Genomic DNA, 14,915 nt, shown 5'->3' on the forward strand with positions numbered 1-14,915 from the left:
GTTAGTAAGACAATAAAAAAAAACCGTTATAATTTGAGCCTGGTTATAAAAGTAAATTTTGATGAATTTCGTTTGTTCATGGTGAAAGGTTTAATTCATTTGCATTTAGATATGATTTTGAAAATTTTTATCAGATTAATAATTATTATGAGTAAAAAATGAAAAAAAAATAACCTAAATTAATAAGAAAACGGTTACTGACCCCTGGATACTGAATTTTCTGGAATGACGTACGAACTTCGCGAGTTTCTAGAAATATCTAGTAACTGATAGATGGCGCTGTAACCAGAGTATAAATACGAGAGCTAGTTTGTTGACAGACGTCATTTGGAAAACAAAATTGTGCGAATCGTTTCAAAGTGCTACCGGACCGGCGAGTTTACAAAGCAAATAAGTCTGCTATTACTTCGAATTGTGTGTGAATATTACAAATATCAGTGAAAAATGGCTTTCTATCCTCTTTACATGGAATACGAGCGTCCGCGACGACCTCGGCAACTGACAGATCAACACTTCGGACTTGGGCTGACTCCTCAAGACTACCTGACCATCATTGCAATGCCGCAGAACAAGGAATACTACAGACCATGGCGAAATCTCCAGGCAGCGGCTCGTGACGTCGGCTCAAGTATCAAGGAAGAAAAGGACAAGTTTCAAGTTAATTTAGACGTTCAACACTTCGCACCCGAAGAGATCTCAGTCAAGACTGTCGACGGTTACCTAGTCGTTGAAGCTAAGCACGAAGAAAGGCAGGACGAGCATGGATATATTTCGAGAAGTTTCTGTAGAAAATATGCTCTTCCTGAAGGCATTGAGGCTGATGCCGTGATCTCTAAGTTGTCTTCAGACGGTGTATTGTCTATCACTGCGCCGTTGAAGGCGCCTCCTAAAGCTTCAAACGAGAGAATCGTTCCTATAGTCCAGACGGGACCTGTGAAGAAGCAAATCGAAGGGACAGAAGAGCAGGGATAAATTAGTTTAGAAAATTAGGACTTATTTAAATTTTGGTTGTACCACAGAATATATAATAGTACAAGTACAGAAGGCCCACTGCTTTGATGTTTCCGAAATGCCGCCTTTTTAAATACCTACAACATTCTTACAAAGAAACGAGCCGCACGTGCGCGGCGTCCGGTGATAGGGTTACCAATGGATCTAAACGAATTAATACTCACATTAAATGTTATACTATTATATTCAAGTCTTGAGTACTTTCTAGGTATATACGCTGTATTTATATATTTTTGTTCAAGGTTCCAACATCACAAGCCTTATTGAACTTTTCCGTGGGACTTAATCAGTAGTAGATCTGTATAAGAATGTCTTTTGGTATTTATTTTATTCAATATGTCTATTTAATTAAGTATTATTAGCCATTCCACCCGCGGACATCGCTTAAAAAAACCTCGCGACGTAAAGTAACAATAGAAAGTGCGAACGAGCATTCCGTGAGAATGCGCGCCACCCCTGAGTAGGCCGCGAACTCGCGGCCGCCAGGATATACTTGTAGCGCGGCAATAGGATCGCGGAGTGAGCCGCCCTTGGTTGTACATTCCTATTTTGTGCCAGTGTTGTGATGAATTGAATAAATGTTTTGTGTTATATCTACTTTATTCTGTTGTTTCACTAATCTTGTTAACACTTACATATGACATTTCTGCGCCAAGCATTCCACTGCCAATACAAAATGTATGGTTGACCAGAAGTGTCATACTTTCTAGCGGTGACATGGTATCGTATGGAATCCAAAGCTACATCAAAAAAATGTACGAAAATTGTTCTAAATTGTACGCTTATTAAAAAAAAAGTACTACACGCATTTACAAGAAAACAATGATCAATATGTCACCGCTAGAGAGCATACTTTCTGGCGGGCGCTATCTAAGTATTTCACTATGAAACAGTCCACTTTTCAGCTTTTTTATGAATCAGAAAAAATGTACGAGAATTGTTCTAAGCTGTCCGATACTTTTTAAAAAAATAACTACGCGTATTTACAAGAAAACAATGATTTATATGTCACCGCTAGGAAGCAAACTTTCTGGCGGGCGCTATCTATTTCACTGTGTAACAGTCCAGTTTTCAGCTTTTTTATGAATCAGAGAAAATGTACGAGAATTGTACTAAACTGACCGATACTTAAAAAAAAAATAACTACACGTATTTACAAGAAAACAATGATGTATTATGTCACCGCTAGGAAGCATACTTTCTGGCGGGCGCTATCTATTTCACTATGTAACAGTCCAGTTTTCAACTTTCTTGTAAATCATAAAATATGTACGAGAATTGTTCTAAATTACACGACAATCTTAAAAAATGTACTTCACATATTTACAAGAAATTTCACCACGCCAACTGGTACGGTCAGCTACATAAGGTAAATATATTTACCTGTATTCAATTTTGACCTGCGTTCTTCCCAAGTAATAAGTTTCGATATGTATAGATATTTATAGACGAGACTGTAAAGGCTCATTTGATTCTTCGAAAACAGATAGTAAAATTGCGTATTATCCACAAGAGTGCAAAGTAATTTCATACAAATTTTAACTTGATATCTGCTTGCTGATAAAATTTACCTGTGTATAAATGATGATTTAAAATCATAAATTATGAATAAATTGATGGATTACATTTAGGCCGCCTTTACACCTGTAAGTTACTTACGTAAATCTTTGGTAAGCGACTGATGGTTCCATTTACACCTATGAAAAACTTATCGTAAGTTTTGCTTACGGAAGTTTTGTGGTTTTCAACTTACTAAATGTCTACATTGTTCCAAGCAAGCAAAGTTGAAATGAAAAAAAAAACGACCGCCCTAGTTCTTAAGGCCAAAACTTATCAGTTTATTTCGATAAGCTGTGAGTCGCTTCTGTAAGCAAACTCGTATACACTTGAAAGTTTTCAGCTTACGAAAGTAGTTAAAACTTACCGTAAGCTGCTTACAAAAACCATTAACATTTGAAAGTTTTACATAAGTCGCTTACGTAAGCGGTAAAACTCACAGGTGTAAGGGCGGCGTGCTACCCACCAAAAATATACCTGTTAAAAAGGGGGCCAAGTTCATATCGGCTAATTGGGTAGGTAAAGTTTTCCTGGTAGAATACTTTATAACGATCTTGGAAAGGTGGCTCGTTTGTTTTTATTTCTTATTATTTATTAATTATCTTTTTTTAAGTGACCGAAATGACGTTTGTGAAATTTACTGGCGGATGAACTATGAAGTGACAATGCATTTGCGCGTTCTGAATGTATGAAATTCCCAAGAGTCGCCACCACACACAGTTCTCCGTTTCAGAATACTTCTAAATTTGACCTTGGCAGGTTTTCATGCTGTACGTAATTTAAGATTAAATGAATCTATTTATACAAATAATTAAATTAACCTGCCAAGTTCAAATTTAGAAGTATTCAGGAATGGAGGACTGCGTGTGGTAGCGCTGGCGAGTCTTGAGAATGGCAAATGTTTACCAGTGGACCCGGCTGTTGATGAAGATGATTATGATCGATTTTAAAGTGCATCTAAACATGGCATTGGATTGGATTTTAACCTTAGGGTTTTAGGGTTGTAAATTAGTTTAGGCGAACAATTAGCCGATAGGAACTGAGCTACAGGGGGTCAAAAGTGGGTCGAAACGGTTCGTGTAAATAGTGCACAGTATGTGCGCCGCCTGTTGCTGGAACTTGGCCTGCGCAGTGCTACCGTGCGTGTGTTTTTGTTGCATAGTAACATAGCAGTAATCTATAACAATTTATTACAACAAACTTGTAATTATTTCTACGCATGTCAGGGGCACCATTGGCCTATTGCATAATGGTTAAATATATATAATTATCTTTGTCAAGTTAAAATTTGTATGAAATTACTTTGCACTCTTGTGGATAAAACGCAATTTTGCTATCTGTTTTCGAAGAATCAAATGAGCCTTTACAGTCTCGTCTATAAATATCTATACATATCGAAACTTATTACTTGGGAAGAACGCAGGTCAAAATTGAATACAGGTAAATATATTTACCTTATGTAGCTGACCGTACCAGTTGACGTGGTGAAATTTCTTGTAAATATGTGAAGTACATTTTTTAAGATTGTCGTGTAATTTAGAACAATTCTCGTACATATTTTCTGATTTACAAGAAAGTTGAAAACTGTACTGTTACATAGTGAAATAGATAGCGCCCGCCAGAAAGTATGCTTCCTAGCGGTGACATATACATCATTGTTTTCTTGTAAATACGTGGTTATTTTTTTTTAAGTATCGGTCAGTTTAGTACAATTCTCGTACATTTTTTCTGATTCATAAAAAAGCTGAAAACTGGACTGTTACATAGTGAAATAGATAGCGCCCGCCAGAAAGTTTGCTTCCTAGCGGTGACATATAAATCATTGTTTCTTGTAAATACGCGTAGTTATTTTTTTTTTAAATATCGGACAGCTTAATACAATTCTCATACATTTTTTCTGATTCATTAAAAAGCTGAAAAGTGGACTGTTACATAGTGAAATAGATAGCGCCCGCCAGAAAGTATGCTCTCTAGCGGTGACATATTGATCATTGTTTTCTTGTAAATGCATGTAGTACTTTTTTTTTAAATAAGCGTACAATTTAGAACAATTTTCGTACATTTTTTTGATGTAGCTTTGGATTCCATACGATACCATGTCACCGCTAGAAAGTATGACACGACCAGAAAATGTGTTAAATTAGTTTGTCTAGGTAAATCTAGCAAATGTTGAATAAGTTTTTGGATTTCACTATAATTTACCTGGACAACCTATAGGTACACGCAGAAACCACTATATCCTCTACTAAACAGGTTACCTCGCCAAGAGATCGGCTCATATTGCAGTGAAAAAAATATGGCCTGTTTTTAAGCATATTTAACCCTTAAATGCATGACCTTGACAAAGATTTATTCAAATCTGAATTTTGACATGCTGTCAATAAAGTCAAAAATGCATGATGCATATAATTATACATCACTATGCATTTAAGGGTTAAGAGAAGATTGAACATCTTAGGGTACGTTCAGATGACAAGCGTTCAGCGCTAAATTTTTGTATAGTGTTCACATGACACGCGCTTGCCGAGCGTTGAACGCGCGTTGCCGCGACCACTATGGTTCAGTCAGTAGATTTCTTAGGGCCCCCACAGACGGGAGACAAAACTGTTTTGTCTCCGTCGCTCGGTCTATGGGCTAGTATGAAGGTGCGCACACGAGGCGACGCAACTTTTCATACAAATACGAAAGTCGCCGAGCAACTGTTGCCTCCGTGTGCGCGGGGCCTTAGGGCCCCCACAGACGGGAGACAAAACTGTTTTGTCTCCGTCGCTCGGTCTATGGGCTAGTATGAAGGTGCGCACACGAGGCGACGCAACTTTTCATACAAATACGAAAGTCGCCGAGCAACTTTGTCGCCCGTGTGCGCGCACCCTCATACAAATACGAAAGTCGCCGAGCAACTGTTGCCTCCGTGTGCGCGGGGCCTTAGGGCCAGCGCACACGGAGGCAACAGTTGCTCGGCGACTTTTTTGTCTCTGTCGTCACCCCTTGCGACAGTTTCCAAGGTGCGCACACGGGAACGACAGCGACGCAACCACAGACTAAAGCTTCCCACAGACAGTCTTAAAAATTCATAATCTTAAAAAAAATTGTATGCAAATGTGGACGTCATCACTGTCATTATTTGGGGATACCAGTCAATATTCAAAGTTACTACCAAATCTACTAATACCGAATTAAAGGTTTTTTTTAATTGCGCAAATCTTTGGTTTTATTGGTCTCTGTTTTATGGCTTCATAATAATGACCTACCAATTCGTTACAAGGTATTAATATCCTTGCCTCGATATAATACAAAAATAATTTAAGAAGTTTATAAACTTAGTTATCATACATAAATTGGTGTCGGAATTACTTGCGAAACAGAATGTATCATGTTAGGATAGGGAACGCTCTTAGCAATGAAGTATTGGTGACAGAGGGCACAGCACAAGGCTCCGTGCTCGGCCCACTCCACTACTTAGCTTATGTTGATAGTATGAATAACTGTGTCAAAAAATGTACCGTTTACCAGTTCGCGGATGATACCTGTCTCTGTCTCATTGCCGCCGATAAAAATGTAACTGTAGCGGAGAAGAAACTGCAATTTGATTTTGATAACGTCTGTAAGTGGTCCCACGATGCAGGGCTAGTCCTAAATACAGATAAAACCAAACTGTAAGAGAAGTCAGGATCATAGGGCACGACCACCAGTGTCTACACATGCTACCGAATATTGATCAAAATTGCAAGTGTATGCCGCTGGAACAAGTTAGTAAACACAAATATTTAGGTGTTATAATTGACAACCGCTTCAACTGGAGTGACCAAATCGACTTAGTGTGTACTAGGTTACGAGCAATAATGGCAAAAATATATATTCTACGAAATAGGATCCCGTATCATATTAGACACGATGTTTATAATGCACTCGTGGATAGCGTCATTTCTTAGTAGTTATGGACGCACTTTTAAATCATACCTAGACAAAATATATAGGCTACAAGTCAGGCTCTTAAAGATAAATTTTGTAAGGTATTTCCGATTTAAATTTAAATATCACATGTTAAAGGATCAATACTTCAGAAATGAAATTAAACATTTAATCTCTCATCCAATAAATACACGGCAAGTAACAAACCAAATGCTTCGGAAACCACAATTTAATAATTTTTATGGCAGGAGAACGTCAGATTATATTATACCAGATTTAATTAATAAGTTACCTAAACAGTGTAGAGATAAGTAAGGCTGGGCGCAGACGGGCGACGCAACAGTTTTGTCTCCGTCGCTCGGTCTATGGGCTAGTATGAAGGTGCGCACACGGTGCGACGCAACTTTTTTGTCGTAGGGGTCGACGACAGGCCTGCGACGCAACTGTCTCCTTCCCTATGGGTTTCAATGCAAGTGCGCACACGGCGACAAAACAGTCGTCGGTCGGTTGTCAATGTTGCCAGTTATTCGAAAAAAAAGATAATTTTAAATGCAGATTGTTGAAGACGACATTGATATCTGTCTTTTAATTGAAGAAGTAGAGGAAAGACTGATTTTATATGACAAGAATTTAAAAGAATATTCCGACAATATTAAGAAAAAACGATGCCGGGTTGTAAAATCATCAAAACTTTTAAAAACTCATTCTGAAGTACCAAAAAATGATTTTAGATAGGCTCTCAATTTCATGAAAAAAGAAAAAGTTGCATCTGAAATATCCAAAGATAATAGAATTAGTCTATGGTTTTAGCTTAGTCTGAGGTTACTGTCGTTCCCGTGTGCACACCTCGGAGACTGTCGCAAGGGGTGACGACAGAGACAAAAAAGTCGTCGAGCAACTTTGTCGCCCGTGTGCGCGGAGCCTTAACACCAACTAATATAGTAAATGTACTTAAAAAAGAAATGCTTAACCAATTAAATAATTTTAACTAATAAAAAATAGTTCATTTGTAATAAATGGAGAATGGAATGAATTGTAATTTGTGGTGTTTAAGTAAAATAAATAAAATAAAATAGGTAAAAATACTACTACTATAGTAATCTCTTTAAGGCTCCGCGCACACGGGCGTCAAAACTGTTTTGTCTCCGTCGCTCGGTCTATGGGCTAGTATGAAGGTGCACACACGAGTCGACGCAACTTTTCATACAAATACGAAAGTCGCCGAGCATCTTTGTCGCCCGTGTGCGCGGAGTCTAAGGCTCCGCGCACACGGGCGACAAAGTTGCTCGACGACTTTTTTGTCTCTGTCGTCACCCCTTGCGACAGTCTCCGAGGTGCGCACACGGGAACGACAGCGACGTAACCATAGACTACTAAAAAGCTATTACCATAGACTAATTCTATTATCTTTGGATATTTCGGATGCAACTTTTTCTTTTTTCATGAAATTGAGAGCCTATCTAAAATAATTTTTTGGTACTTCAGAATGAGTGTTTAAAAGTTTTGATGATTTTACAACCCGGCATCGTTTTTTCTTAATATTGTCGGAATATTCTTTTAAATTCTTGTCATATAAAATCAGTCTTTCCTCTACTTCTTCAATTAAAAGACAGATATCAATGTCGTCTTCAACAATCTGCATTTAAAATTATCTTTTTTTTCGAATAACTGGCAACATTGACAACCGACCGACGACTGTTTTGTCGCCGTGTGCGCACTTGCATTGAAACCCATAGGGAAGGAGACAGTTGCGTCGCAGGCCTGTCGTCGACCCCTACGACAAAAAAGTTGCGTCGCACCGTGTGCGCACCTTCATACTAGCCCATAGACCGAGCGACGGAGACAAGACAAAACTGTTGCGTCGCCCGTCTGCACCCAGCCTAAGGGCCCCCACAGACGGGAGACAAAACTGTTTTGTCTCCGTCGCTCGGTCTATGGGCTAGTATGAAGGTGCGCACACGAGGCGACGCAACTTTTCATACAAATACGAAAGTCGCCGAGCAACTTTGTCGCCCGTGTGCGCGCAGCCTAACACTGGTCACACGTGCGAGAGGGACACCAGCCCCAACTTTGACCCTCTCATGTGGACACACTTTTACTAGTCTGATAAGAACGCCTTTCTGCACCAGTGATAAAGTTCAATTTAGTATGGCAAAAAAAGTGTGAGCTCAGTCCCCTATTGTAAGTCCATATCTAAATCTATGGCCCAAACGTGGCCCAAACAATGACTTCCCACAGTCTTAAAAATTCATAATCTTAAAAAAAACTTGTATGCAATCTGACAGTTCAAACTGACACTGACAAGACACTGACAGATCTGTCAGTGTCAATTTGCATACAATTTTTTTTTAAGATTATGAATTTTTAAGACGGGTGTGGGCAGCGCCGGCCCGTGCACTCGATCAGGGTAGAGCGAGTTTGAGTTTCGGCGCCCTTGGGAAGAAGTCTCACTACGTAGGAAAATAAATCGCGAGCGTAGCGAGCGCGAAATTTTTTTCATAGTAATGCTGTAATTTGAAGATTAACGCAATACAGAATTTATGGATTTCATCATACAGAGTGCAAAAGGGACAAATGCTTGAACTTTCGTAGTCGCACCCTAGTATAGTTACGTGTGAAATAACAAGCAAAATGGAGCACTATAGTGGCCAAGTCAGGAAAGCAGATTCGGAATTTGTCCTAACTAAAAGAGAAGATAATTATAAACAGTATTACCGCGAGCGAAGCGAGCGCGATTTTTTTTTCTATTGACTCAATTAATTATTCCCCGCCAGCGTGGAATTCGCGAACTTTCAAGCTTTTATAGTCTGCAGAGCTGCGGTCTTTGACATATTTTGGGGTATTTTGACTTCACAGGGCGCCTATGTTCCTTTTAGGCCTTATATTTCGCCATCACTATTATTTTTATAATACTAAGAGTTAATTAAGAGATTCACTGCGGACTCGATCGTCACCGTGGGGATGCCCATTTCAGTATTTTGCCACTAAGTGATCTGAGTGCTTTGAAATTCGCTCACCATCTGCTGTGACTCACAAAATTGCGCCCCTCTGAGACGTTTTGCGCCTTTGGCTTTATGAGGAACTCCGCTTTGGACTATCGGGTAGACTCATATTTTTGCATTTGGATAGCGACGTAACTTTACCGTTCGCCGCACAACAACGTGGTTCGTCAAGGGCTAGAATCCTCCTTTTACGGCGCCCTAGCATCAGCGCCCTTATGAATGGCAATGTTGTGCAACTTTCCACTTAATCTGAATTACAAATCTAGATTTTCAATAGGTGGAATCATATCCGACTCCTCTGGCCATTTTGTGATAGGTGCGCGCCCACGCAGCGTATAATTTTTTGTATGGATTTTTCCACATTCTCGATTTTGGCGCCCCCTTGCCATGTGGCGCCTAGAGCGGCCGCTCCACTCGCTCTACCCTTAATCCGGCCCTGGGTGTGGGAAGCCAATGACCTCTCATGTGGACACACTTTTTGACCTAACTACTCATTCTGGTTTAACTGTAATTCTGTAGGGATAAGGTTCAATTTAGTATGGCAAAAAATGTGATTGCGCTGTCCGCTATTTGGGGATGAAGATCTGTGGTTGACAGATAGTTCGTTCAGAAGCGCTAAAAACGTTCAGAAATTGAACAAAAATATCTGACGATAAGCGACGCAGTGCTTTCTCTCGACTCTCGGCACAACGTAGTGATTATATTCTCTTTGCTCGGCACATGTATACAATATACATGGTAATCGTTTTATTCACGGAAGTGTTTTATTCTTGTTTTATTGTTATGTAAAACGTAGATATTCCCGTTGTTGGAGTTTGGCGGACACGGCTATTTGTAGAAATTGGCGAACACAATACACATACAAACGTAGCGGTTGCCGTGATGGACGTGATGCATGCGTGTCGCTGCTGCCTGCTGTGTCCCCCGGACAAAGACCTGACGACGCCGCACACACATCTCGGCAAGACGGAGATATATGCCGACATGATCGAGGAGTGTTTTGATATTCATGTAAGTAGTGCAGCCTGTGTAGCAATACGTACACAATTTAAAAGTGCGTGGAGTCAATGGATGTTACCGTTAGACATGTTAGTATAGCATGGTATTTAATTAAATAAGATTATTTAAGTTGCAGCTGGCAGTGGGCGGCTCGGGCTCGAGCGGCATCTGCTCTGCGTGCGTGGGCCGCCTGCGAGACGCGAGCGACTTCAAGCTGCAAGTGCAGCGCAGCCAGGCGGAGCTGCAGGCGCGCACGCAGGGAGCGAGCCACGTCAAAGGTCGGGAAGCACCACCTGTTAGAGCTCTGTGCTAAATATAAAATAACCACGCTCCTGCTGGGACTGCCCCTATTTGAGCACAAAGTGAATAGTGACATGTTTTGTGTTTGTAGTAAGTGAGTTGTTTTGTATTTGTTTGTTCTAGAGGAAGATTCTGCAGTCAAGTATGAAAACTCAGAAATGCTGGATACGGATGATACAGATGAGACTTGTGGGCCTGTACCAGGTGAGTCTACTTCTCGGCAATGAAACATTGTCATTATTATTATTTAACATCTCATGAGTTCAAGCGTGGACATACATACAAGTAGAATAGTTGAAACCTACTTGCAGCTCATGAGAGGTATACATATGTATAAGCTAACAGGCAGTTATAACTGATGTTGCCTGTGTAGACAGATGGATTCATTGTGAAGTATTAGAAGACACTGTTTGATGACCGGTCTGGCCTAGCGGGTAGTGACCTTGCCTGTGTAACCAGTGGTCCTGGGCCTGAATCCCACTAAGATTTGTCCGATGAGCCTAAATATTTGTTCCTAAGTCATGGATGTATTTGTATTTTATATGATTTGTTGTCCGGGTACTCAGACTTGTGTTTCTTGAGCTCTCCTGGGACTCTGTCAACTTCTTTAAGAATGTCTGTAGACATTGTGGTTTGACCACATATCTTGAGTTAGTTCCTAACCCTCATTACTTGGCTTGTGGCTGTACTAACCTGCTGCTTATAAACTTGTTTGGTACAGGTGAAGAGCCCGCGGTCAAGTCGGAAGCACTGGATGAAGACACACCTGATGAGATATTGCGTGAGTAGTCAGTCTAACTATAGGTTCACAAGTAAATTTAGATATCTCTTTAACCTTATAAGTCATAACTTCTGTGTTTTATAAACAGTAGTAGTCATAACTGCTGGCTGTACTACTCCTAGTACAAACTAAGAACCATCGAGCCAACGGATAGCGGCCACCATTCTAACGCCGTGTCTTGCGTGGGCGACGGTCGCGCGACCGTCGCCGTCGCGTCTCATCGCATCGTCTACTTCCATATCGATCCACAGCGTTACATTTTAGCCCACCTGCCATCACTCTGCCTAGCAACATGTCCCGCCCAACTCCACTCCGCTTTGCTCAGATATTGGTTATTATGGCTCGCTACAGTAGCCGTCATATTCACTAGAGTATCTAATCATCAGATAGAGTAATGACTATTCAAACTGAAATAGCCTTCAATCACTAGCAGCGTTGGCGCACTGAACGAGATCTGTAGCAGCAGGCACGGCCCGGAGCGAGGTCGACACGATCCCACGAACAGTATGTTTGTTTCAGAGGAAGAGCTCCCAGTCAAGCCGGAGCCGGCGGACGGCGGCGAGGCCGGCGATGAGATGTCGCGTGAGTACCAACTCCAATGGGGAACACAAACCGTAGCGTTGGGAAGCATTGCCCATCGACGATGCCCCGTGCAGGTAGATATTGTACCCATACCGGGACCGCACCGTGGGCCAAAAATTGGCTAATAGAAATAGAAACTCAATTTTAAAATTATTATATTTTCGTGAAAAGATTTTTTCCTTATCAATATACGCCACTATAAATGTAAGTGAAAAAACAATACTTTTATTTTTCATCGTAATTACAATAGTAGTTTAATGAATCACGAGGGGAGAGTATTTATAATGGAGTGTGCAGAGCACATGAAACTGCTCTAATACCACATTCCACAATCCAATACTACATTTTGCAATTTATAACAAATAATTTTACGAAATGAGGTTTTTTTTATGTTGTTAGATAATAATAAATATAATAATAATAGATATGGTGTTAGTGTCATCTATTTGACTGGTAACTGGTAAATTGTATGTTGCAGTGTCCGCCCGCGCCAGGGAGCAGCTCGCAATGGCTTGTTCCGCGGTGCTCGAGCGCCTCCGCGGCGACGCGACTGCTCACAGCGGAGCCAAGCCATGTGCCTGCGAACACTGTGGCGAACGTTTTAGAAACAAATCTATCTTAAAGAAACACATTCAGCACACACACTTGCCGTCAGCGCCAAAACAGTTTGCTTGTGATTTTTGTAGTTCTACATTCCAAACTGAATTTAATGTTTTAGAGCATGAAAAAATTGAACATGGTGTCACAAATTTCATGTGCGCTCATTGTGAGTATACCACAACTTCCAAAAGTAGTTTGCGAGTTCATGTAAAAAGTCACTGCAGTTCCAAAAGTTTGACTAAAAGTGATTTACACAAACATCAAGCAATACACGCCGTGGATAAGAAGACACACAAACCAACGCAGCTAAGAATTAATACCAGAGTAGAGCCTTATAAGTGTAGTTATTGCCACTACAAGTGCAGTGATAGATCGACACTAACAATACATGAAAGGACACATACCAGAGAAAAGCCTTTTCAATGTAGCTACTGTGATTACAAATGCATTCAGGAATCGGACTTACAAGTACACCAAATAATACACACCGGAGAAAAGCCTTACGAATGTAGCTACTGTCCCTACAGGTGCGGTAAGAGGTCACAACTAAGAATACATGAAAGAACGCATACTGGCGAGAAGCCTTTTCTATGTAGCCACTGTGATTACAAATGCGCTGTGAAATCAAACTTACAAAGACACATGAGTATACACACCGGAGTTCTCCGGTGTGTATACTCATGTACGGCTGTTCAGCCGTACGCATGTATGCACTGTGACTACAAGTGCAGTGCTAGGTCAACCCTAAGAACACATATAATGACACACACAGGCGAGAAGCCTTATCAATGTAGCCACTGTGATTACAAATGCAATCGGAAATCACTGTTAAAAATTCACATGAGAGTACACACCGGAGAAAAGCCTTACAAATGTAGTCATTGTGACTTCAAGTGCAGTAATAGGTCAAACCTAAGAACACACGTAATGACACATACTGGCGAGAAGCGTTTTCTATGTAGCCACTGTGATTACAAATGCGCTGTGAAATCAAACTTACAAAGACACATGAGTATACACACCGGAGAACTCCGTACGGCTGTTCAGCCGTATGCATGTATGCACTGTGACTACAAGTGCAGTGCTAGGTCAACCCTAAGAACACATATAATGTCACACACAGGCGAGAAGCCTTATCAATGTAGCCACTGTGATTACAAATGCAATCGGAAATCACTGTTAGAAATTCACATTAGAGTACACACCGGAGAAAAGCCTTACAAATGTAGTCATTGTGACTTCAAGTGTAGTGATAGGTCAAACTTAAGAGCACATGTAATGAAACATACTGGCGAGAAGCGTTTTCTATGTAGCCACTGTGATTACAAATGCGCTGTGAAATCAAACTTACAAAGACACATGAGTATACACACCGGCAGTGCATACATGCGTAATACTGTGACTACAAGTGCAGTGCTAGGTCAATCCTAAGAACACATATAATGACACACACAGGCGAGAAGCCTTATCAATGTAGCCACTGTGATTACAAATGCAATCGGAAATCACTGTTAGAAATTCACATGAGAGTACACACCGGAGAAAAGCCTTACAAATGTAGTCATTGTGACTTCAAGTGCAGTGATAGGTCAAACTTAAGAGCACATGTAATGAAACATACTGGCGAGAAGCGTTTTCATTGTAGCCTCTGTGATTACAAATGCAATCGGAAACCACTGTTACAATTTCACATGAGAGTACACGCCGGAGAAAAGCCTTACTCATGTAGTAACTGTGAATTCAAGTGCAGTGATAGGTCAAACCTAACAACACATGTAATGAGACATACTGGCGAGAAGCGTTTTCATTGTAGCCTCTGTGATTACAAACAGGGATCGGAACCCGTTCCCAAATACCATTTGATATCGTTCTTAAACCGTTACCTATAAATTTTGTTCAATGGGAACAAAATAATTTCGGTTACGGTTCTTATATCGTTCCCTAAACGAACGGTTCATTATAAATTTTGTTCAGTGGGAACAAAATAATTTCGGTTTCGGTTCTTATTTCGTTCCCTCAAAGAACAGTTCCTTACAGTAACGTTTAAATGAACGAACAGAATTTTAGCGTTCCTAAAACCAATATTATTTCGTTCCGAGCCGCGCGGGAGTAGGTATAGCGACTGTAGCGAGCGCCAGAGCCGAACGTTTTCGCCGACGCACGAGCCGCCT

General features: G+C 40.6%; 2 protein-coding genes across 5 annotated transcripts; both read left to right on the forward strand.

Moving 5' to 3' along the window:
* The first annotated feature begins 308 nt into the window (after positions 1-308).
* LOC125225278 (protein lethal(2)essential for life-like) lies at positions 309-1,613 on the forward strand. 2 transcript variants are annotated; one of them, XM_048128901.1, is made up of 2 exons: positions 309-1,014; positions 1,552-1,613. In XM_048128901.1, exon 1 carries the CDS (start codon positions 445-447, stop codon positions 970-972), a length of 528 nt encoding a protein of 175 aa, XP_047984858.1. In that variant the 5' UTR covers positions 309-444; the 3' UTR covers positions 973-1,014; positions 1,552-1,613. The 2 variants fall into 2 exon arrangements, with proteins under 2 accessions (XP_047984858.1, XP_047984859.1); XM_048128902.1 differs by having other exon boundaries at positions 309-1,007; positions 1,545-1,613.
* An 8,548-nt stretch (positions 1,614-10,161) lies between these two features.
* Positions 10,162-14,308, forward strand: LOC125225747 (zinc finger protein ZFP2-like). Of its 3 annotated transcripts, none has more exons than XM_048129588.1 (6): positions 10,162-10,493; positions 10,612-10,759; positions 10,905-10,985; positions 11,503-11,562; positions 12,082-12,144; positions 12,623-14,308. In XM_048129588.1, the coding sequence occupies exons 1-6, from the start codon at positions 10,365-10,367 to the stop codon at positions 14,173-14,175; spliced, it is 2,034 nt and encodes a 677-aa protein (XP_047985545.1). In that variant the 5' UTR covers positions 10,162-10,364; the 3' UTR covers positions 14,176-14,308. The 3 variants fall into 3 exon arrangements, with proteins under 3 accessions (XP_047985545.1, XP_047985546.1, XP_047985547.1); XM_048129589.1 differs by having other exon boundaries at positions 10,618-10,759; XM_048129590.1 differs by having other exon boundaries at positions 10,164-10,493; positions 12,082-12,218; positions 12,623-12,908.
* The last annotated feature ends 607 nt before the right edge of the window (positions 14,309-14,915 follow it).

Source organism: Leguminivora glycinivorella, chromosome 4, assembly GCF_023078275.1.
Source record: "Leguminivora glycinivorella isolate SPB_JAAS2020 chromosome 4, LegGlyc_1.1, whole genome shotgun sequence".
In the NCBI taxonomy this organism is placed as follows: Eukaryota; Metazoa; Arthropoda; class Insecta; order Lepidoptera; family Tortricidae; genus Leguminivora; species Leguminivora glycinivorella.

Excerpts from the sequence above, each read along its gene's own strand:
- LOC125225278 (XM_048128901.1), top strand. The coding sequence starts at position 445 with ATGGCTTTCTATCCTCTTTACATGGAATACGAGCGTCCGCGACGACCT.
- LOC125225747 (XM_048129588.1), top strand. The coding sequence starts at position 10,365 with ATGGACGTGATGCATGCGTGTCGCTGCTGCCTGCTGTGTCCCCCGGAC. Across the intron at positions 10,760-10,904 it reads GGGAGCGAGCCACGTCAAAG|AGGAAGATTCTGCAGTCAAG; the intron begins GTCGGGAAGCAC and ends TGTTTGTTCTAG. Across the intron at positions 11,563-12,081 it reads CACACCTGATGAGATATTGC|AGGAAGAGCTCCCAGTCAAG; the intron begins GTGAGTAGTCAG and ends TGTTTGTTTCAG.